The sequence below is a fragment of the Eptesicus fuscus genome, chromosome 4 (assembly GCF_027574615.1).
Source record: "Eptesicus fuscus isolate TK198812 chromosome 4, DD_ASM_mEF_20220401, whole genome shotgun sequence".
NCBI classification, from domain to species: Eukaryota; Metazoa; Chordata; class Mammalia; order Chiroptera; family Vespertilionidae; genus Eptesicus; species Eptesicus fuscus.
In genome coordinates this window covers 78832618-78857979 of record NC_072476.1, presented here as the reverse complement: position 1 = coordinate 78857979, position 25362 = coordinate 78832618, and the positions used below count along the sequence as shown (strand labels likewise).

The window sequence follows — 25362 nt, the reverse complement described above, 5'->3', positions numbered from 1 at the left end:
CAGGCATTGCATGTTTTAAAAATTCTTGAGGCACACTGGTTAAAAATTGCTGCAATATAGCAAGATAATAATTTGAACTGTACATTCTCTACTATAGTGATTTCTTACTAAGACTTGGTATTTCTTTAAAGCCCAAACATTATTATCCTGCATAACAACAATGATGGTAGTAGTGTTCTTTCTAGTGCTTAAGACATATTTTTTTTTGCTTAAGACATCTTACCAGAATGTTTATTTCTTGCTTTCTAGCAGATTGTTAAACATGTGCCATTTTAACTTTTGTCTGACTTTTTAAAATTAATTTCTGTTTTGTATCCCCTATCCTATCTAATAAAGAGGGAATATGCTAATTGACTGCCCCGCCATCAAAGATGGTGGCACCCATAGCCAATAAGGAGGGAATATGCTAATTGACTGTCATGCCCTCAAAGATAGTAGCGCCCACAGCCACAAGATGGCGACGCCCAGTCCCCTCAGCCCTGCCAGGGCGGCGGGCACGCTGCAAGGCCAGGCCCACCCCACCCCGTGTGCCTGCCTCCGGAGTACCTCAGCCCTTCCAGCCGCCCAGGGCCAGCATGACGCGCAGGCAAGCCTTGGATGGCAGCTGCCCAGCCGCCCAGCTGCCCAGGGCTGCCCGAGGCTCAGGTAACCAGGGCCGGCTGAGGCTTGTGCTGCCAGCAGTGGCGGCAGCAGAGGTGTGATGGGGCGTCACCTTCCCCTGATCGCCGGGTCACCTCCCGCCCCTGAGGACTCCCGGACTGTGAGAGGGGCCGGCCAGGCTGAGGGACCCTCCCTCCAGTGCATGAATTTTCATGTACCGGGCCTCTAGTTATCTATAATAATAAAGCATAATATGCTAATTAGACGGGGCATCCTTCCGGACCACCTTCCTGAGCTGCGAGGGAAGTCTGGGTCCCAGGTGCCTGCCAGCAGCCAGAGGGAAGCCAGTGCCAGCAGCCAGGGAAGGCCTACTGTTGCACAAATTTTGTGCATCGGGTTTCTAGTATTTTATAAGCCCTTTGAAGTCAGAGAGCCACATATTCTACTTTATATTCTCACAGCACCCTTAGTAGTGAGGAAGTGAATAAATAGGTGACTAAATGATGTAGTTAAAAGCTATAAGCAAAAGTAATGCTTGATTAGAAGAAAATTAAATTTTTGTTTTTCTTCTAGTCTTTACATATATGATGCTATTTTACTTAAAAAGTAAGTGGGTCTTGAGTTTAAAGGATGCTTAAGATGGCTTAATAGAATCATAGGTATTATTCCTAAAATATTAATCTGAATCCTACTAAAAATGAATCTTTTAATAGATAAGGCTTTTATCATGTGATGATATTTTTAAGCTTTACTTTTAAGTGTTAATCTTTCTGTAACAAAGTGATAACAGTGATCTGGTTTTCTTTGGAAGGTTTGTAATGTTTATAATCATACCAAGACTAAGGTAACCCCAAAACAAACATATTAGCATTATAGAAAAATGAGGATTTCAAACTATTCTTTTTTGTGGTGGTCTTTTTGTTCTGTTCTGTTTTTCTGATTCCTACTTTTTTCTGTTCTTTGGTCATGGTTTCTTCTCTATTGCTTCTCTTCTCTAATTTAGGAAAAAATATACTTATAAAAAATTCATCTTAAGAAATAAGAGCTTTGCCTTCACCAGGTGAATTTGCATTTTAATAGAGGTGTTTGGAGAGGGTCCAAAATAAATAATGGTGGAATTTGAAGCAGTGTGGCACAGTGTCCAGGATCCTCAAATCAGGTCATGCTTTTCAATAGGTTTGGCTCAGTTTCTGGGGTGGTATACACACTGCATAAAAAACATACTAGTGGCATTAGCTGGTGTCCTGGTATGTTTCCTTGTTTTTAAAAGCTATTTTTCAATTGAGCTATAATTCACATGCAATAGAATTCACCTTTTTAAAGTGTACAGTTTGGTATTTTTAGTACATTTACAGGGCTCCTCAACCATTTTCACTGTCTGTAACTCCTAAAACATCTTATCATCCCCCCAAAACCCATACCTATTATTAGCCACTCCTGTATCCCCTGCTCCTAGACTCTGGAAACCACTAATCTACTTTCTATTTCCATTAATAATTTGCCTACTCGGAACATTTCATGAAAATGGAATCATGCAATATTTGGTGTTTTATTTCTGGTTTCTTTTCTTTTTTTTTATTGATTTTTAGGCAGAGGAATAGAGAGAGAGAAACATCGATGAGAGAGAAATACCATCTATTGGTTGCCTTCTACATACCCCACACTGGTGATTGAACCTGAAACGTGGGCATGTACCCTGATCAGGAATCAAACTCTGATCTCTTGGTTCTGGGTTGACACTCAACCACTGAGCCACCACAGGCCAGGCTGTTTCTGGCTTTTTACCACAGCATAATGTTTCCAAAGTTCATCCATGTCATAGCATGTATCTCTTATCTCTTTTTACAGCTGAATAATCATCCATTGTGTGTATATACATTTTATTTATCTAATCATTAGTGGATGAATATTAGATTGTTTCTACTTTTTGGCCTCCCTGGTTAATTCTGTTGTGAACAGTAGTTGCTGCAAGTTTTTCTGAAAGCATGTATTTTCGATCCTTGGGTTATATACCAAGGAGTGGAATTGATGGTCATGTGGTAATTATGTTTAACTTTTTGGAGGAACTGCCAAACTTTTCCAAAAGTGACTGTATCAATTTACATTTCCCTCTGTAATGTATGAGGGTTCCAGTTTCTCCACACCCTCCCAGACACTTGTTATTGCATGTCTTTTTCATTATAGCCAGTGCTAGTTGCTGTCAAGTTTTATCTCATTCTGGTTTTGATTCATATTTCCCTAATAACTATTGATGTTGAGCCTCTTTTCATGTGCTTATTAGCTATTCCTATATCTTTGAAGAAATGCCTGTTCATATCTTTTGCCCATTAGTTTTATTTGTTTTTTTATTGTTGAATTTTAAGAGTTCTTTATATATTTTGGATACAAGTCTCTTATCAGATATATAATTTTAAAATATTTTCTCTCATTTTGTGGATTGTTTTTTTCCTTTGCTTGCTAGATAGGGTTGATATTCTTTTTAATTTTAATGGGAATGTCTCTGGTATTTCTTCTGTTTTCTTGAACATGATGCTAATGGTTGATTTTTTTTTTTTTTTTAACTGAGGAAATGTCCCTGTTTCTAGTTTACTAAGATTTTTTCAAGAATGTTAGATCCATTTTGGCAGTTTCAAGAAGATTCCTCCCCCCCCCCACCCCTTCATCTGTTTGTGTGATGTACTGTTAATAGATTTTTCTCATGTTTATTCATCTTGGCATTCCTAGAATTTATTCTCCTTAGTCATGTGTGGTATTACTACTACATTTGAGTTTCTCCTCAAATCTATACAAATGGTATATGTGTATTTATGTTAATTTATGGATATTTGTTAGGTGCTGGTATTTGAATTATGTTGACTTTGTATCATGAATTGGGAACATAATGAGTCCTGAATCTTGTGATTAAATTCCATTCATGAAAGTTTGCAAGTGACAGTACCGAGTGATTGGGACCGGCGCTAGGCAGCGGGTGCAAGCAGTGGCTCCAGTGCCGGCTGTGGGTGTGAGTGGGGCTGGTGCTGGCAGTGAGTGTGAGCAGCAGCTGCCGGCCCTGATCGCCCCTCAGGAGCAGGAGGGGCAGAGAAGCCCTGAGGGGCGATCAGGGCCGGCACCTGCTGCCAGCACCGAGCGATTGGGGCCGGCGCTGGGCGTCGGCAGCAGGTGCCAGTGGCGGCTCCAGCGCCAGCAGCAGGTGTGAGCAGGGCCGGTGCCGGCAGCAGGTGCAAGCGCCGGGCGGGACTGTGGTACACAGGAGCAAAGAATTTTCAGTAACCACCAGAGGCTCACTCCGATGACAGTGGCCAGTGCCCCACCTTGGTCTGGTGCCCCCGTTCACCTGCTCCACCATCCCCCTGTGGCTGACGCCTGCCATGTTCCGCGCATGCCCCCTGGTGGTCAGTGCACATCTTAGCGACTGGTTGGTTGGTTGTTCTGCCTTTCGGTCTATTTGCATATTAGCCTTTTATTATATTGGATAGTGTAATGAAAAATTGTTTTCTGTGAAAATAGGCCCTCTTGTTCTACAAATTATGTCATTCCTCTGAAACTGACATGGAGAAGATTTCGGAAGATTTTTCTTCTACCTTGAGAAATTTTCCTTCATGATAAAGAATCTTGAGTTTTGAGGGTGGGGGAAAGTAGAAGTGAGGGAAGAATCTTGAGTTTTATATCTAACTAGAGGCCTGGTGCACAACATTCGTGCACTGGGGGTGGGGGTTCCTCAGCTTGGCTTCTGGCTGAGCGGTGCTCCCCTGGTGGTCAGTGCACATCATAGCGACCGGTCATTCTGCCGCTTGGTCGATTTGCATATTACGGTTTTATTATATATTTCCTAAATCAGAATCTCTTAGAAGATGTGGTAATATAAAATACTCTGCATGAATTTTATTCAGTTAGTTCCACCATTGCACCCCAGGTTTCTGTTTTCCTCCTCATGGGAAGCTTTTTTATTGGTGAGAGATTTTGCTAGGACTGTGTGAATTGTTGCCTAAATTGCTTTCAAAAAAATTTCAATGGGCTTTTCTTCTCTTTCTTTAACTAGATTATTTCCACCTGCCTACAGATCCATTCTTGTGACTCATTCTACCCTCACTACTGCTCTATTTTTCTAATGTCCTCCATAGCCAAACAGCCTGAGTTGTCTATATTTGTTATGTCAAGTTGTGCTGTTCTTATTTCTTGAATCCCCTCCAAACAGTTTGGTCTCCACCACTCCACAATAAGTGATCTTGTCAACATAGTAACCTTTGCATTCCTATACAGTGGTAATTCTCATTAACATAATAGTAGCTGATAACTTCTTGAAACTATCTTTTTTCTTTCTACATTTATGCCCTTGATGCTTTCACCTAATTTTATTGCTTTAAATATCATCTCTAAGCAGATGACTTCCAAATTTATATCCTCAGCTTGGATCTCTTTCCTCCATCTCTGAACACCCATATCCAACTGTCCACTCAGGATCCCACTAAGACATCTGTCAGGTGTTTTACACTAATGTTTCAAAGCACAAGCCCCTCTCATCTGTCTTCTCTCCAACATGCTCCTTCCATAGTCTTAGTCCATCTCAGTTTTATTGGCAGTTCCATTCTACCAGGCTATCACATATGTGGGAATATGTAGAATGACAAATTTAGTGGCCATCCTTTGCTTGCTACATACAAAGGTATCGTTTGTGGCATGTACTATATGTAGAATTTGTGGAGAAGATTAAACAACTCAGTAGTCCTAAAAACTACTTAGCATAGAGACAAATACTCTGTTACATTAGAGCAGGCTACTTAGCATAGAGACAAATACTCTGTTACATAAGAGCAGGCGTCCTCAAACTACGGCCCGCGGGCCACATGCGGGTGTTTTTGCCGTTTTGTTTTTTTACTTCAAAATAAGATATGTGCAGTGTGCATAGGAATTTGTTCATAGTTTTTTTTTAACTATAGTCCGGCCCTCCAACGGTTTGAGGGACAGTGAACTGGCCCCCTGTTTAAAAAGTTTGAGGACCCCTGCATTAGAGTGATTCTATAAAACTTTGAAACACATTTATTAATATCACTGAATTTTTAAGAAAGATTATTTATGATGTATATGCTTTTTAATGCGATTGTTTTGGGTTTCAGGTTATCTCACTTTGGAATATGTTGATTACAGGTATAGAAAACTTAGCAATGGTTTAAGCAAATAGAAATTTTGTTTTTTTACAAACTAAGAAAACCAGAATTAGATAGTAGTTAGCATAACTTCAGCTATTTTTAACAGCAGTACTATTAGAGACTCCACAGCTGGTTTTGTGCTTCTATACCGTCAGCCTTATTGATTTGGTGTTAATCCTCTTGCTTGCTGACTTTTATGGTTCTAGGATGATGGTTGCATGGTAGACATTACATTCACATTTAGTCGTGGATATGGAAAGCACATTAAAAAAATTTTTTTTAGAACCAACCCTCCTCATTCCACCTCCAAAGCAGACTTCTGAGTATATGTCATTGGTTTTGTTATCCATTCATTGCCTTTCCAGCCTTGGAAAGCTTAAAAGTGGGTATTTAGTGGGCTCCATTACCAGCCTGAGAGAAGGAAATTTCTGGAAAGGAGAAATAGAATCTGATAAGCAATTAATACCTTCTGCCACATAAAAACTACTAAATTTCTATATAATTGGTGATTAGCATTTATTTGCTTGGAAAAACTTGATCACTTCTCAGTAAGTTCATATAAATGGAATTTTAATGGTAGATTGAGAGAGATTTGTTATCTGATATAGAGCCAGGGCTCTAGATAGCTTACAAATGAATTAAGAATAATCCAATGACTGATTGAAAAGTTAGCCATTTAGCCCTAACTGGTTTGGCTGAGTGGATAGAGCATTGGCCTGCAGACTGAAGGGTCCCGGGTTCGATTCCGGTCAAGGGCATGTACCGTGGTTGTGGGCACATCTCCAGTAGGAGGTGTGCAGGAGGCAGCTGATCAATGTTTCTCTCTAATTGATGTTTCTAACTCTCTATCCCTCTCCCTTCCTCTGTAAAAAATCAATAAAATATATTTTTAAAAAAAGTTCGCCATTTATTTGGAAGTTAGCAAGTTTGCATGTGTCAGTTTACACTGGTGAATTTTTGAGAATTTTAATTTACATTTTGAGGTAAATAAGAAATTAGAAAAGATGTTCCTTAGAGTCATAAAGATCTAATTTTTGTGTTAATTTTGTTTGTTTGTTTGTTTTCATAGAATGTTGGCTCAATTAAGAAACAGCAGGGAGATAAATTCAGCCAAGTGGTAAGTGGCTTTAATTTTTGTTGTTGTTATAAAGTGTTTTGGGGGAAGAAAAAGAAAGTATTTTGGCTTATTATTATGCCTTTTTTTCTTGGATCGTTCCTCTTTCTCCATTTGATTAGAAAATTTTTTCATTACCATGTTAAGTCTGATTTATGAAGTGACTCTTGCTTATCACAACACTAAAATTCTAATTAGTAGTCTCCATGTTGATCACTTCCTGTTCAGACCAGGCAAGGCTTTCTCCCTTTGGTTTGCTTTCTTACAATATTGTGTAAGGGAGGATCTCTTTGGGTATTGTCACTCACTTATTTCCTCCTCTCCCCTCAATAATTAAGGTTCCCTCATTTTCAATCAGCAGTATTTAGTCTGCTGAATTGGGTTCATTTTTGTATTGGCTCAAGGCCCACTGTATTTAATCTGAGGTCTAAACTGTTCTCTTCATAGCCTCTGTTCACAGAAAGTTTTCATTTGAGATATAAACTCTTTTTCTAGCTTCCTAGAGCTATGCATCTAATTCCTTTTCTGAGTTAATTGTCTCTTCTGACTTCTGCGGTTTCTGAACATCTATCTGCGACATGATCTATTCATGATTTGCAATCTTGGAAGTTGTTTTACCTTCGTTAACTATTACTTTGAGGGCGCACAAATAGTGGTGGACCGAGAGTTGACTTGGGGTGGTGAACACACAATACAGAGTACAGATGATGTGTTGTAGACCTATACACCTGAAACCTGTATAATTTTGTTAACCAGTGTCACTCCAATAAATGCAATAAAAAAACCCAATTACTCTGCCCTGTAAATTGCCTTATACCTCAAGTGACGTACACAGATAATATCTAAAACAACTTTTTAAAATCATATATATATATATATATATATATATATATATATATGTGTGTGTGTATATATATATATATATATAAAAGCCTAAGTGTTGCAACTGCTCGACCGGTGACACACAGTGACCACCAGGGGGCAGACAATGCAGGAGCTGCCCCCTGGTGGTCAGTGGGCTCCCACAGCCAACCTCCTGTGGCTGGGCAACCTCCTGCAATCCCTCCCCACTCTGGCTGCGGTCCCTCCCCCCAGCCGGCTAGCCCCAATTGGCCCTGATCACCAGCCAGGCCAAGGGACCCCACCAATGAATTTGTGCACTGGGCCTCTAGTTTAATAATAACATTCCATGTCCTTTATTCTCAGAAATTATACTCACAAATCCATTATGATTTCTGGAAAATGGACTTTCAGGCCATATTTTTCAAGTTCTTGGCTACTATCGTATTACGTAAATATAGAGACCTGGTGCTTGAAAATTCATGCACTGGAGGGGGTGGTCCCTCAGCCCGGTCTGCCCCCTCTCACAGTCCAGGAGCCCTCAGGGGCAGGAGGCAACCCAGTAATCAGGGGAAGGCGACACCCCATCACACCTCTACTGCTGGCACTGCCGGCAGCGCAAGTCTCAGCCGGCCCTGGGCGGCTGGTCAGCTGCCATCCGAGGCTTGCCTGCACCTCGGGCCGGCCCTGGGCTGCTGGCGAGCTGAAGGGACTGGGGGACTCCAGAGGCAGGCGTGTGGGGCAGGCCCGGTCTTGCCACACGCCTGCCACCCTGGCGGGGCTAAGGGGACTGGGCGCCACCCTCTTTGAGGGCGTCACAATCAATTAGCATATTCCCTCCTTATTGGCTGTGGGCACCACCATCTTTGAGGGCGGAGCAGTCAATTAGTATATTCCCTCCTTATTGGCTGTGGGCACTGCCATCTTTGCAACAGCATGAGGGTCAATTAGCATATTCTCTCTTTATTAGATAGGATAAGCAAAGTAGTTATAATATGATGAACCAGAATAATAGAGATATCTCACCATAGTTCCATAGAACTTCCGTTATAGAAATGTTCTGTATCTTCTCTTACTCAGTATAATAGCCATAGCCACATGTGGCTACTGAGCATTTAAAATGTGCTTAGTGCAAACAAGAAACTAGATTTTAAATTGTATTTGGTTTAACTTGAATTTTAAGATTAAAATGCAACATGGTCTAGTGGTTACCATATTGGGCAGAGATGAGATGCTTTTCCATTGTTTTTATGCCCTGATTCATTATCAGTTAGTCTTAGCATCTCTTGAACAAAACATTTTGCCTTTACTTTTTGGAATCTTTTTTATCTTATAAATACATAAGTGCAAACTAAATTCACCTTTTGCAATTAAATTTTTACTAGATCAATAAAATTGCTTAGCTCTAACTGGTTTGGCTCAGTGGATAGAGCGTCAGCCTGTAGACTGAAGGGTCCCAGGTTCGATTCCAGTCAAGACGTGTACCCTGGTTGTGGGCACATCCCCAGTAGGGGGTGTGCAGGAGGCAGCTGATCGAGGTTTCTAACTCTCTATCCATCTCCCTTTCTCTCTGTAAAAAAATCAGTAAAATATATTAAAAAATAATAAAATTGCTTATTCCTATCAGTAACCCTCTTCATATAAACACCCAGAGGCCTGGTACATGAAAATTCATGCACTGGAGGGAAGGTCCCTCAGCCCGGCCTGCCCCCTCTCACAGTCCAGGAGTCCTCAGGGGCGGGAGGTGACCCGGTGATCAGGGGAAGGTGACGCCCCATCACACCTCTGCTGCTGCCACTGCTAGCAGCGCAAGCCTCAGCCGGCCCTGGTTACCTGAGCCTCGGGCCAGCCCTGGGCAGCTAGGGGGTTGAGGGACCGGGCGCCGCCATCTTTGAGGGTGTGACAGTCAATTAGCATATTCCCTCCTTATTAGATAGGATAGATTGTTAATAGCATTCAGTAAACTTTACTGAATATTTGTTGACAAGATTTTTATTACTCTTTTTATTTAGTATAATTGGCATATTAGTTTCAGGTGTAGAATGTAATGATTTGATATTTTGCATATATTGCAAAATGATCACCACAATAAAGTTAACATCCATCACCACACATAGTTACAAATATTTTTTCCTGCGGTGAGAACTTTTAAGATCTATTCTCTTAGCAACTTTAAAATATGCAGTACAGTATTATTATTATAGTCATGATCTCCATGAGACAAAGATTTTATAGAAACATTTGATGTTTGATATCATAGTGTAAGGAAAGAAAAAATTTTCCTTAACCATCTCTGGGTCCCTGGCTGCATCTGAAAATTAAACTAACAAAGACAGATGAACAGGAGAAAAGCATACACATGTATTTAATACTAGAGGCCCAATGCATGAAATTGTTACAAGGGTCTTGGCCCTCGCAGCTCTGGCTTCGTCCTGAAGGTAGTCTAGATGGTCCTTCTGCTGTTTGGCCAACCCAGTCTAATTAGCTTATATTCCTCTTTTATTATTGTAGATAAGTTATAAATGACATGTGAGCCTTCATATAGAAACAAAGACCCAAAGAAACTGTTAAAACTGAGTTTTATTATGTATATTTTTAAGAGAGAAATGGGGAGTGGAGAGAGAGACAGACAGACAGACAGACAGACATGGGTTTGTTGTTCCACTTATTCATGCATTCATTTGTTGCCTCTTGTATGTGCCCTGACTGGACATCGAACCCAAAAATATTGGGATGACGCTCTTAACCAACTGAGCTACGTGGCCAGGGCCAGAAGTGCTTGAATTTAATTTGAAATGTAATATATATAAATAGTATAGTACAGCAATGTTAAATGCATTTCATTGAACGTAGGTGTGGAGGTATTTATCTGTGATACATAGATTGTGATAAATGCATAATTTGTTTTGAAAAATTGTTTTAATATGTATGTTTTTCCTTTTATTTTGTTAATATGTATGTTTTAACTAAATTTATTCTTATTTGAATATTGCAGTGTCTAAAAATGACTACAAAACGAAGTTTGTTTGTGCGGTTGGTACCCTGCCGATGCCTACGAGGGGAAGAGGAGACTGTCACTACTCTTGATTATTCTCATTGCAGTTTGGAACAGGTTCCCAAAGAGATTTTTACTTTTGAAAAAACTTTGGAGGAGCTCTATTTAGATGCTAATCAGATTGAAGAGCTTCCAAAGGTATGTTAATACTGTCTTTAAAGGATTGCCTTGTTATTTTTATACCTAGAAATATGATATTCCCAATGTTGCCATAATGCTGCAGATGTATAAGGTATCCCCTAAAAATATATGCACACAATAATTATAAAGGCAGTGTTTATTAACCCTTTGCACTCGCTTGCTTTTTTCTCTATTCCTTTATTCTAATGCTAACCGTGTCGAGTCACACTCGACATCCGAGTGCAAAAGGTTAAAGTACATTTCATTTTCAAAATTGAGCTCAGCTATTGAAATGTGTATACTTTTTCTGGGACACTCTGTATTTGTGTGCACTGTTTCCATTTTTTTGGTTTAATTTTATCTTAGGACAGTGATGGGCAACCTTTTGAGCTTGGTGTATCAAACTTCGCCAAAAAACTGAGCATAACTCGGGTAGTGTGTCACTTTGAGGAAAAAACTAACTCCAAGGCTCTAGTCGCAAATGTTTCATCCTCAGGAGCAGCAAATGTTTCATCCTCGGCATGCGGCCGCGTGTCATCAGAAATGGCTACGCATGTCAGTGCTGACACGCGTGTCATAGGTTCGCCATCACTGTCTTAGGGTATGCCGCACTTTATATATATTCCTCAGTCAAGGACATACTTAGAGGAAGGGAGAGGTAGGAGGGTGGGTGGGTGGATGGATGGATGGATGGATGGACGGACGGACGGACGGACGGACGGACGGACAGATGTATGTGAGAGAGAAACATTGATCACTTGCCCTCCCTATGCTCCCCAACTAGGGATCAAACCTGCAACCTAGATATGGGCCCTGACCAGGAATAGAACCAGCAACCTTTTGATGCACCGGATGACACTCAACCAACTGAGCCACTCCAGCCAGGCCCAACCATTTTTAAAATGGAATTTTTAACCTCTGTCTCTTCATGTTAACTGCTTGAGTGGTTGTGTAAATAACATTTTGTATTTAATTCCAGTTTTGTTATAGCCGCTAAGGTAGATAATAAGACTACACAATTTCTGCAGCCAATAGATTTAACTAGACAAAGAATTGAAATTAATTTTCTTTTTCTGGTTTTATAAAACATCGATCCTACATTATCATCATTGGGGATAAATTGGCATTTTTTGTTTGTTACATTTTAATTTAGTTGTTAAACAGCTTCTTAGAGATAGCATTCTGTTTACCTCATTTCAGTTTGTTTGGAAAGGTTTTGGAGGACTTAATATTTCTGAAATGTAGAAACAACTAGAAGGAGAAGTTGGATTGTTGCCATGAAACATCTCATCTTATCTACTTGATTAAAACATTTTGTGACTACTTTTTTCCCTTAAATTCTCTACACAATTTCTTCTTTTTTAAATGGAAAAGCTGCAATAGCTTTAATTTAATTGTTAGAACCATTTGCCACCCAAACAACAGTACTTTTCTAACTGTGGGTAGACACATGAATGGCTTAAAAGTCAATTTAATGCGTGTGCATTTCCAAATAATAAGCTATGATTGTTACTGCAAATTTAGAAAATAAAAACCATAGCACACCCAGTTAAAAACAATTTGCAGATAAATAATAAATAATTTTTCAGTATAAGTGTGTCTTATGCAATATATAGGACATAGTTTTACTAAAAAGTTATTGTTTACCTGAGACCTAATTTAATCAGGCATTCTATATTTTATCAGCAATACTAACTTTAATGGAATAGAAAATAGAGTGTGTTGTATGTATCCATTGTTACATGAAAAATTTTAGATTTGTATGTCTGTGTGTATACCTACTGGATGGCAGTTTTGAAAAAGGCTTGTATTTCAGTGGCCATTAGTAAAACAGTGCCATTCTAGGTTGTCTTATAAAGAAATCATATATAGCTATGGATAAAATATTAAAGGTTGTGAGTTGCCCGGCTGGTGTTGCTCAGTGGTTGAGCGTCAACCCATGAATCAGGTGGTTTGGTTCCTATCAGGGCACATGGCAGGGTTGCCGTCTTTTTTTTTTTTTTTTTTTTTTAATATTTTATTGATTTTTTACAGAGAGGAATGGAGAGGGATAGAGAGCTAGAAACATTGATGAGAGAGAAACATTGACCAGCTGCCTCCTGCACACCTCCTACTGGGGATGTGCCCGCAACCAAGGTACATGCCCTTGACCAGAATCGAACCTGGGACCTTTCAGTCCGCAGGCTGACGCTCTATCCACTGAGCCAAACCGGTTTCGGCAGTGTTGCTGTCTTGATCCCCAGTGTGCATGAGTTAGCTGATCGATTATTCTTTCTCATCATTGATGTTTCTCTACCTCTCCCTTCCTCTCTGAAATCAATAAAACATTTTTTTTAAAAAAAAGGTTGTGGGTTGCATGTTTATGAATTATTTCCCTATGTCGTGATCATGTGCTGTGTAATATACTTTTTCCATGTTGTTCTTCAGCAAATAATTTATCTTTCTTAGCTAGTTCTCCTAGAGAATGTGGAAGACTAAGATTAGTTTCTTTCTCTAATCACCACCAGTGGGGTATCAATGTAGGGATTGTTGAAAAGAGAGAGGCTTGTTATGATAGTGCAAATAACTGAATCACTTATACCTACCATTTTTCATTTTTGGAAGAATGCCCTTCTTAGATAGGGCTTATTCATAATGCCATTCTGACAACAGTTTTTTTGTTTTGTTTTGTTTTCCTAAAAGACTTTATTTTGTTAAAATCTGTGCGCAATATAGGTTTTTGTTGTGTTGTGTTTTTTTTTGTATGGAACTTAGAAGTGGCCCACTTACCTATTGCTTTTGGTAAATATATTTTTAGGTCACATTTAATTGTGATTTTAGCATAACAATATATTTGCTCCCATACTTATTTTGTCCTCCCATACCGGAATTCTATATTTTGAATAAATTTTAAGTCGATTGTACTTATTTAAATTTAATGTATGTAAACTTTTATTTTGGAATAAGGGTGCTTGAAATACAAGCTCCAAAATTTACAGTATTTTATAGCCACTTATTTTTTTACTACCTCAATAGAGAATACAACCATATTCTCACTTAGTGCATTTTGCTCAAGGTAGATGTGTGAGTGAGGATGTAAATCATTTTGAGTAGGTTGATTGTGTTCAGATTCATAAGAGCATAAAACAAGATACCTTTCTTGGTATTTGTATAGGTATAACTGATTCACTTTTAATAATACTGTTTATTTGTATAAAGGTTAATAAATGAAAAATTAAGGAAACTTAAGAAATGATCAAAGTCCTTTCTTCCTTTGTTTTAATAGCAACTTTTTAACTGTCAATCTCTACACAAACTGAGTTTGCCAGACAACGATTTAACAACATTACCAGCATCTATTGCAAATCTCATTAATCTCAGGGAACTGGATGTCAGCAAGAATGGTAAGATTCCCCGCCCCCCCTAAGTTTTTGTACTTGGTAGCATGTTATATTATTAAGATTTATATTGTGTTTTAACAAATAAAAATACAAAATTGAAAAGTCATTATAATGTATTATTGTTTTAGTTTTCATATATATAAAATTTATATTATATAAGGGACCTATGAGAGCATAAAGCAAGGTCGAGAATAAGTATAAAAAAAATGAGCCTGGCCAGCGTGACTCAGTGGTTGAACATCGACCTATGAATAAGGAGGCACATGCCCGGGTTGTGGGATTGATCCCCAGTGGCAGGTGTGCAGGAGGCAGCTGATCAGTGATTCTTTTCATCATTGATGTTTCTATCTCTCTCTCACTCTCCCTTCCACTCTGAAATAAATAAAATACATTTTTTAAAAAAGTATAAGAAAATTAAAATGTCCTTTTAATTTAAATGCTGGGATACATGTATGTACATATCCATATATCGTTAAATTTATATATTTATTTATATCCATTGCCCTGTTGTTTGTAATGATGAGAAACTAGTAACAACTGTGTCTATTGTTGATTATACAGTTTCATATATCCATAAGAATGGATATAATGTAGTTCCATCATTACTGACATGAAAGATTTAGTGTAAAGGAAAAAAAATTGTGCAACATTATATATGAATTGAACCTGAACAAATTATTTAATTTATTGAGAGACCACTCTGTACCAAATACTTTATTAGAAGCTGGAAATACAATTAATGATGAGATGTAAAAAAGACATGGTAGTTCTCCTGGGATGTACAGTCTTCGTTAGTTTAGTATACATTGAAGAGAGTGGAAGATGTATTCCAAAATGTTAAGTGCTTATCTTGGAGTGAGAGAAAAGTAGACACTTGAAAATTTTAGAATGAGCATGTATTTATTTTATAATTTATGAAAAAAGGAAACGTAACAAGGATAAATTCTAAATGCTCTACCCAAAGATAGAAGACTTCAGTGAACACTTAATACTCAGTCATCCTATATAATAAAAGGCTAATATGCAAATCGACCGAACGGCCAGTCGCTATGATAAGCACTGACCACCAGGGGGCAGATGCTCAATGCAGGAGCTGCCCCTGGTAGTCAGTGCGCTCCCACAGGGGGAGCACTGCTCAGCCAGAAGCCGGGTTCACGGCTGGCTAGCACAGTGACAGTTGCAGGAGCCTCTCCCGCCTCTGCAGTAGTGCTAAGGACCCCTCGGGGGATGTCCCTCTCCTGCCTCTGCAGTAGTGCTAAGGACCCCTCGGGGGATGTCCGACTGCCAGACATCTCCTGAGGGATCCTGGACTGCGAGAGGGCACAGGCCAGGCTGAGGGACTCCCCCCCCCCACCCCACAGTGCACGAATGTCATGCACCAGGCCTCTAGTAATTAATTCTTTATAACAACGGGAGAAAATCTTGACAGATAAGCCTCAAAAAGTTAGTGCAGTAGTGCCAGAGGATACCTAGCAATCATATTCTATAGCCCTTTGTCTTGATGATATGAGTACCCAACAGTTATTCTGTATATCAGTTTTCCTAAATTTCAGGCCTTATTATGAAAACCACTTTAGGAGAGATTAAAAGTCTTCCTGTTTTCAAAATTAACAGTTAATTTTGGCAAATGAATTAATCATTATGTCTACCCATCTCCATTAAAAAGCAAAAGTTACTTTAAAATAAATATATAAATTTATTGCATGTCTTCATTTACTAAATCCTAATTATCTTAATTGTTTAATATAAAACGATGAAGTTGTGTATTTCTTAGGAAAATGATTAAATTAACACTTCCTCTATAAGGATTTAGAATGTATATATATTCATTGTAGGTTTAGGTTCAGGTTACAGTGATTAGTGCCCTATTTGTGTTTCAGTTGTCAATAACCAATACATTTTCGTTTTAAGGCTAATTCAATTGACCCTTGAACAATTGGGGGTTGTGGGGCTTAGGGGCCACGACCAACCTTACAATAAAAAATGTATGTATAAGTGAAGTGGCCCTCTGCATATAGAGATTCCGAGCCATAGATTGAAAATAACATACTTTTTAAAAATCTTTTTTATGATTTATTTATTTTTCATGTCTAATTTTTATTTTGGAATGTGACGTTATTTTCAATTAAAGCATAGTTGACATATATTATAGTAGTTTCAGGTGTATAATAGATTTCACATTTATACACCTTACAAAGTGATCACCACAAAAAGTTCACTATCCGTCTGTTACTGTACAAAATTATTATGATATTATTGACTATTCCCTATGTTGTACTTTACATCCCCATGACTTATTTATGTTATAACTCTTAAATTGTTCCTCTTAATCCCCTTCACCTTTTCGCCCGTATTGCCATCACCCAACCCTAGAGCAACTGTCAGTTTTTCTGTATCTATGAGTCTGTTTGTTTTGCTTGTTCATTTATTTAGTCTTTTAGATTCCACAGTGAATAATACAGAATTTGTCTTTCTCTGATTTATTTCACTTAGTTTTATACCCTCTAGGTCTATCCATGTTGTTGCAAATGGCAAGATTTCATTCTTTTTCACGGTTGAGTAATGTTCCTTTGTGCGTGCGTGCATGTACAGATGTGTGCACACACACATCCACTTCTTTATCCATTCATCTATTGATGAACACCTAGGTTGCTTCCATATCTTGGCTATTGTAAGTAATGCTGCAGTGAACACAGAGGTGCACATATCTTTTCAAAGTAGTGTTTTATTTTCTTCAGATAAGCACCTAGAAGTGGAAGTGCTGGATCTTCCTTTTGTCTATTGTTACAGCCTTTGTTTTCAAGTCTATTTGTCTGATTTAATATTGCTATACAGCTTCTTTATTTGTTGTTGTTTCTTTTGTTGTTGTTTCTATTTTCATGACATATCTTTTTCCATCCCTGTACTTTCAGTCTTTATGTGTCTTTCAATCTGGAGTATCATGTAGGTAGCATGTGTAAGAGCCTTGATTTTTTTTTTTTTTCATCCATTCAGTCACCCCACATTTTTTTTCAATGTAACACTTGGTCAATTTACATTTAAAGTAATTATTTTAACCTTTTTAAAACGAGTCATTTAACTTTTCAGTTAATTTTTTTCTATTATAGTGTTTTAAATTTAAAATTTTAATATAATTATTTGATTTAATTAATTTATGATATCGTTCTTTTTCTCTAAAGATTTGTTTAGTAATAAAAAAGAATGAAATCTTGCCATTTGCAACAGTATGGATGGACCTAAAAGATATTATGCTAAGTGAAATAAGTCAGACACAGAAAAATACCATATAACCTCACTTATATGTAGAATCTAAAAAAACAACAAAAAACAAACAGATGCATAAATAAAACAGAAACGGACCCATAGATATAGAGAAAAGCTGATGGTTGCCAAGTGGGAGGGGCTGGTGGGATGGGAATAAAAAAAAAAAGTGCTCAGAGGAGCTTGACTAAAATTTGGTCACGGTGAGAGTTTTTATTGCCCGTTTTCTGGGTTCATTTGCCATTTCTGGGTTTTTATGGCCTGTTTTCTGGCACTATCGATGATTCAGGAGAGAGAAGAAGGAAAAATATAAAGTTAGTTATTTGTATTGAAATTGCCATTTTTCCCTGTAAAACAGAATTAGGAGGCAGGTTCCTAGGACAGTCCTAAAAGCTAAAGGGAGCTTTGTAGTATACAGTGGAAGGAAGCTATTATGGATTCATTTTTCTTTTCATCCAGACAACATTTACTGAATAATTCTGTGTCTCTACTCCATTTATTTAAATGAATGATTATCAGTTAGCATTCATGTACATAAATTAATAGAAAGTCCCTACCTGGCTTGAAAGAAAACGAGTCTAATTGTGGAGCCCTGTAATAATCACTAGCTCTATAGCATGGTAAATAGATGAGTAAAACGGGGAATTAGAATTATACATAACACCATTGTATTATGGTGAACACATAATACAATATGCAGATGATGTATTATAGAATTGTACCCCTGAAACTTACATCATTTTATTAACCAATGTCACCCCAATGAATTCAATTATTTTAAAAATTAAAAAATGAATAAGATAATTAAAGAGAAGAGATTTAAACTAAAAAAAAAGAATATACAACAGGAAGTAGCACAAAATAGAACTAACAATGTCAAGAAAGGTCTAGAAGCACAGGAGGAATTATTGAATTAGAATGTCATTCTGATACTATGTTTTCCCGGCTTCTAGAATACTGGCACGTAGTAGATGGTCAAGAAATAATTGCTAATGAAAAAATGGTAAACACAGGGAGGGCTCTATGCAGAATTAGTGAGGGATAGAATAGTATAGCCCAATATAAATAATAAACCACCACATAACAAATGCTGCTGTATTCCATGTATTATCATAGTAAAAAAAAAAGAGAGAGAAAAGTTAGTAAATGAAAGATTATTCATCAGATTTTGAAATTATTTAAATTTTTAGGATTTAGAAGACCACTGATTTAGAGATGGGTGAGAGATTCACATGTTCTGAGTGAGAAAATTGAATTAACCCTAAATTTTTCTGTATTGTAACATTTAATCATGTTAAATCTTGAATACGATGTTGTAATCTTATATATAAGCTCTTGTGTTTTCTCATTTTAGGTGTTCATATCAGTTCAATCTAATAATATTCTAGTATATCTCAATATGCTGGATACTGTTTTCATATTCATTAGCTGTATGCCCTGCTTGGAAGAAGGCAGGAAACATTGTGGCATACTCGATCTGTGTTTCCACAAGCTGTATTTATTTAAAAGCAATTGTTTTAAGATCTTTGCTTTTATGTTTTCTTAGTTTCTAATCTTTTGCATAGTCCAGTATTTTTCAATTGGCCAGGTAGTGTGTTTCAGTGATTAAAACACTTTTCTAGGAATAAGACTTGGACTCTAATCATTGCTTCTCAGTTTATTGTTTCCATTATATTGGGGAAGTAATCTAATTCTCAGTTAGTCTATATATTATACTAGAGGCCTGGTACACGAAATTCGTGCACGGAGGGGTGGTGTCCTTCAGCCCACCCTGCACCCTCTTCAATTTGGGACTGCTAGTTCCTAACCACTCACCTGCTTGCCTGCCTGATTGCCCCTAACCATTCTGCCTGCCTGCCTGATCGCCCCCTAACCACTCCCCTGCCAGCCTGGTTGCCCCCAACTGCCCTCCCTTGCTGGCCTGGTCGCCCCCCAACTCCCTCCCCTGCAGGCCTGGTCGCCCCCAACAGTCCTCCCCTGCCAGCCTGGTCGCCCCCAACTGTCCTCCCCTGCCAGCCTGGTCCAACAGTCCTCCCCTGCAGGCCTGATCGCCCCCAACTGCCCTCCCCTGCAGGCCTGGTCCCCCCAACTGCCCTCCCCCTGCTGGCCTGATCGCCCACAACTGCCCTCCCTTTCCGGCCATCTTGTGATGATGTGGAGGTGGCTATCTTGTTACAACATGGGGGCGGCCATCTTGTGATGATGTGAGGGCATCGTGCAAGGGCGCGAGGGCCATCTGGGCTTTTATTAGTATAGATTATCAATATTGCCATTTCCCTGCCTGCCTCATGAGACTGCTCACCACATTTTGGACCAGTCTATATACAGGAAGTATATAAATTTAAGGTATTATTATTTGTCATTATTTCTTAAGAAATTCATTTTTATTATCTTTTGCATTCTATGATAAAACTGGAGTGTTAATTTCTGAGTCTTACTAGTAATTTGCTTTTCCCTTTTGTCTCTATGAAGTTTTGGTTTGTTGTTATCTTTTTAAAGCAATAAAAAGTTGGCCAAGCTGCTATCCCAAGCTTTTGCAAATAGCAACTGGTGTTAAAGCAATTATCTGTTGTATTCAAATGGCCTATCTTCTTGAGAAGACTAATGAGAATGATGATTAAAACATATCAAAGTGGTAGATGGAGAAAGCTTGTGGGGAGGGGAGATAAAAGAACTAAACACTATATAGTTATTAATTCTTCCTGTATGGGCACACTGAATAAAAAGCCAAGAATTATAAGGCAGAGAAACTAGAAAGAATAGCTTAGATAAGGGATTTTAAAATCGTGGTGTGCCACAAGAATATTTAAAACGAGCAATACCTGACTAGTCAAGGGTACTGATCTCTTTTCCCTTGGATGTCAAATAAAAAAATGACAACAGCCAACACAACAATAGCCATCTGGTGTGAGTGAATCAAAATTATATCTATTTTTGACACAACAGCAAAAAACATTTTTGTGTGTGCTACAGAATTTAAGTAATTAGTTAATGTGTGCTATGTGTTGATAAAGGTTGAAAATCATGCTTAAATCTTTCTGATATGGGCATTTATCTGGAACTTAAAAATTGTTTAGACTGGTTTCATGTAATAGATTCTTTTAATTTGATAATTATTTGTTCATTTTTTAGGAATACAAGAGTTCCCAGAAAATATAAAAAATTGTAAAGTTTTAACAATTGTGGAGGCCAGTGTAAACCCTATTTCCAAGTAAGTTCTTCTCTGTTGAATTATAAGTTACTTTTGTAAATTACTATCAAAACATGAATAGTAGTTTAATATACAACTATGAAATAGTAATAGAATGTTACTTTCTATATTGAAATGAACTTTTAGTATTATTCTTAAATCTATATAAAATTTGTTTTAGATTAAAATGGAATATTTTAAATAATCTCTCTAGCCCCATATTTCGCAAAGGTAAATTTGACATCCAGACAGATAATGCAAGTGTTTTGCTCCACATTTTACAGATAGTTAATGTCTAAAATGTGACTAGAATTCAGGTCTCCTCGCTCATTGTTGCTGGCACAAGATAAGAATGTCTTCACCTGCAAATCAAATGTGTGGCACACTCAGACTTTTGAAAGTAGTAAGCTGAAAGGTCAAGGAGGGAAAAACAACAAAAAGTGGAAAAACTATATACCAGAGGTCATATATATTCTTTTATGATGGTAATGGCTAAACACAGAACACTTTCCTAGTGCCAACACTGTTAAATTTTGTAAAAATGGAGTGGTGAAGCAAAAGACGAGCAGAGTGAAATGAAACATAGGCTAGGATTGCTAAATTGAAAGTTGAAACCAGCTTTCACATAGTATAGTAATGTACTTAATGAGTTTTTCTAAAAATACCATTTCTTTACCTGTTGTGGAAGATGGAGGAATGTGACCTAGGAGAGAAGGAAGATGAGTCAAAGACTGATGAATCTACTGCAAGAAAGTTTTGTACTTGATAAAACCCAGGACAATCATATAAAGATTGTTTTATCCTCATATGAAAATATTGCTCTTGCATCAAGTTCTAGATCTGTGATTTCTTTTGTAAGTCAGAGGGAATACAAATTAAAGCTAATACTTAAGAGGTTCTCATAGGGCTTTAAAATGTCATTGAGCTTTTTATATTATTTTTTGTGCTTATTATAAAATTATAGAATATTTGATTATTTGGGGGCTTAATGTTGAAACTGAAAATGATCTAAACCAGTAGTTCTCAAATGGGGATGATTTTGCCCTAAAGGTTTATTTGGTAAATTCTGGAGACATTTTGGGTTTTCATAGCCTGTGGTGCCAACTCTCCTGGCTTCTAGTGGGTAGAGCTAAATATCCAACAGTACAGAATATCCAACTGTGCAGATGACAGCTTCCTCACAACAAAGAATTACCGAGCTCCAACCGTCAATACTGTCAAGGTTTAGAATTCCTTATCTAGTCCTTTGGATTGATGTTAGCCAAGGAGAATTTTAAGAGTGCTTACAGATGTCATAATTATGTCTTAAATTCTGTGTATTGTGGCTTATTCATAGCTGACAATTTTGTGCAGATTTTATCTTAAAGACAAATACTGCCTCACTACCTTTTAACAAAGAGATACAGATACAAGCTTTGAAACAGGTAAGTTATTACAAAAGGCAAATTTCAATTTGAGGATCACTTGTCAAAGTAAAGGGGGACTATTATCTGTTAAGAATATGTGTTGATTAGACAGATTCTTAGATTTTAGTAAGAAACTGAAATTGTATATGTGAATTTAACTTAAATTCTGGTATATTTTGTATAGGCTTCCCGATGGATTTTCTCAGCTGTTAAACCTAACTCAGTTATATCTGAATGATGCTTTTCTTGAGTTCTTGCCAGCTAATTTTGGCAGGTAAATTATAGTTTTTTCTAAAACCTTTTCTTGTGAGCTCCTGTAAAGTTTTTAAAACTACAAGTTGCTTTAGTAATACTGTTAATTATAGTTTCATAGGCTCTGTTGTAATTATTTTTAAGCATTGTGGTTTTTAGTTTCTTCAGAACTTATTTTGACTTTGAATTTATTTTTTCCAAGTTAGCAATAAGTAGTGAAATATTTAAAATGAAAAGTAATGTGAAACTTGAATTGTTTTTTAAAATATGCAAAAATATCTTGGCCAGTGTGGGTCAGTAGTTGAGCATTGACCTATGAACCTACAGTTTGATTTCTGGTCAGAGCATATGCCTGGGTTGCAGGCTCAATCCCCAGTGTGGGGCGTGTAGGAGGCAACCAATCAATGATTCTCATCATTCATTTTTCTCTCTCTCCCTTCCCTTAGTCTCTGAAATCCATAAAAATATATTTTAAAAATATAAAGTATGCAAAAATAGAGTTTAAATGGGGGTAATTTCTGCATATTTGAAATAAGGAATGCTTCATTCTTAGCATTTATCATATTTTAAAATCATCTCATTGTTGGTTTATGTCTTCTCCACTAGAATCAAAATTCTGAAGAAAAAACTGTGTTTCTGGGTTTTCCACCACATTGTTTCCTCCTCCCCCCAATATCTAAATGTTTTATAGTCCCTCAGTAATTTTTTTAAAAGAAAAAATGAATCACTACTATATATCAAATTATAATTTTTAAATTACTTGCTAGAGAAACTGCTAGCCAACTACATATTAATTTTAGAGTCATCTTTTTTTGTCTAAAATTAAAGAAAAATATCATATGATCTCACTTATTTGTGGAAACTTTTTAAAAAATCCCAAACCTCCAAGCTTATAGATAACAGATTGGTGGTTCCTGTAGGTATGTGTGGGTGAAGGTGATAAAAAGGTATAGACTTTCAGTTAATTTTCAGTACAGTATTGTGCACATTGTAACTAACATAGATAACTCATGGTGTATAATATACAGTGTGGTGAATATATTTAGTAATTACTGTATTGTATATTTGAAAATTGCGAATAGAGTAGATCTTTTCTTTTTTTTTTTTTTGGTTAATCCTCACCTGAGGATATTTTTCCCTTTGATTTTTTTTTTAAGAGAGAATGGAAGGGAGGGAGGGAAGAGGAGAGAGAGAAACATCGATGTGAGAGAGACACATTGATCAATGAATTGGGTGCCTCCTGCACACACCCTAACCAGACCAGGGAGTGAACTACAATCCAGGTATGTGCCTTTAACCATGAATCCAACTGGCAACCCTTTGGTCTTCAGGCTGATGCTCTAACCATTGAACACACCAGCAGGGCATGAGAGTAGATCTTAAAAGTTCTCATCACAAGAAAAGAATTTGTGTCTATGTATGGTGATGAATATTAACTAAACTTATTGTGGTGACCATTTTGCAATATATACAAAGATGAAATCATTACATTGTATACCTGAAACTAGGATAATGTCAATTATCCTCTACATTAATAAAAGAGAAACATGCAAATTGACTGTACCTCCACTACAACCACCAGCCACGCCCACCAGCCAATCAGGAGTGAGTATGCAAATTAACAAATATGGCGGCGGCCATGGAGCTGGAGGAAGCCAAGTTTCCCACCTACCCTGGCTGGCCCTGGCCTCCACTCAAAGCTACAAAGTTTCAATTATGGAAGATAAATAAATCCCAACAAAAATGGCAGCAGCCACAGAGCTAGAGCAAGCAGGAGGCTTGGGTTGTCCCGGCAATGGAAGAAGCCAAGCTTCCCGCCCGCCCTGGCCGGCCCTGGCCTCCACTCAAGGCTACAAAGTTTCAATTATAGAAGATAAATAAACCCCGGATACCTCCTTCCAGCCGGCCCTGGCCTCCGCTCAAGGAGGCGCTGGAAAAAAACAAAAAACAGGAGGAGCTGGGGGCTTGGGTCGCCAGGGGGCGTGGCTAGGCTGAAAACAGCCCTCAGTCCCTCACCCAGGCTGACCTCCCCTGGCTGGCCAGGCACCCAAGCGGGACCCCTACCCTGAAGGGGGTGTGGCCAACTTGAAAGCAGCCTTTAGCCCATCACCCAGGCTGGCCACGCCCCCCCCAGCGGGGACCCTCCCCCCATGGGGGAGTGGCTGGCCTGTAAACCACCATAGGCCCCTTGCCCAGGCCGCCCCACACCCCAAGGGAACCCCCACCCTGATCTGGGACACGCTTCAGGGAAAACCAGCCGGCCTCCACCCGTACACCAGGCCACTTTCTATACCAGTGGTCGGCAAACTGCGGCTCACGAGCCATATGCGGCTCTTTGGCCCCTTGAATGTGGCTCTTCCACAAAATACCACATGCGGGCACGCACATACAGTGCGATTGAAACTTTGTGGCCCATGCGCAGAAGTCGGTTTTTGGCTCTCAAAAGAAATTTCAATTGTTGTACTGTTGATATTTGGCTCTGTTGACTAATGAGTTTGCTGACCACTGTTCTATACTAATAAAAGGGTAATATGCTAATTAGACTGGGAGACCTTCCAGGAGACCTTCCAGATATTCTTCTGGACAAAGCCATGGTGGTGGGGCCAAGGTACTGGCAGTTAGAGGCCAAGAGGGGAGGGCAGTTGTGGCTGATCAGTCTGGTGGGGGGCGGGGCCATTGGGGGTAAGCAGACCAGCAGAGGGGCCAGTTGGGGGCGAGCAGGATGTTAGTGGGGGTCAGTTGGAGGTGATCAGGACAGCGGGGGGGGGGGCAGATTGGAGTGAGCAGGCCAGCAGGGGGGCAGTTGGGGGCAAGCAGGCCAGTGGGGAAGGAAGATGGCGGTGAGCAGGCCAGCAGGGGTGGCAGTTGGGGGCGAGCACACTGGCACAGGGGTCAGTTGGGTGTGATCAGGCTGGTGTGGGGGGCATTTGGGGGTGATCAGGCTGGCGGGGGGGCATTTGGGGGCAAGCAGGCTGGCAGTTGGGGGCGAGCAGGCTA

General features: G+C 38.7%; 1 protein-coding gene across 8 annotated transcripts in view; it reads left to right on the top strand.

The window, feature by feature from the left end:
* Positions 1-25362, top strand: part of ERBIN (erbb2 interacting protein) — a 112276-nt gene that overhangs the window by 30151 nt on the left and 56763 nt on the right. For 4 of the 8 annotated variants that reach the window (XM_028139555.2, XM_008161882.3, XM_028139549.2 and 1 more), the window contains exons 1-5: positions 6821-6864; positions 10697-10894; positions 14142-14259; positions 20650-20728; positions 22298-22387. In XM_028139555.2, the coding sequence (XP_027995356.2) occupies positions 10706-10894; positions 14142-14259; positions 20650-20728; positions 22298-22387 (476 nt within the window). In that variant the 5' untranslated portion in view covers positions 6821-6864; positions 10697-10705. Of the gene's footprint in view, positions 1-6816; positions 6865-10696; positions 10895-14141; positions 14260-20649; positions 20729-22297; positions 22388-25362 lie in introns of those variants that run through there. The other 4 variants (XM_054715210.1, XM_054715212.1, XM_054715211.1 and 1 more) reach the window with 2 other exon arrangements.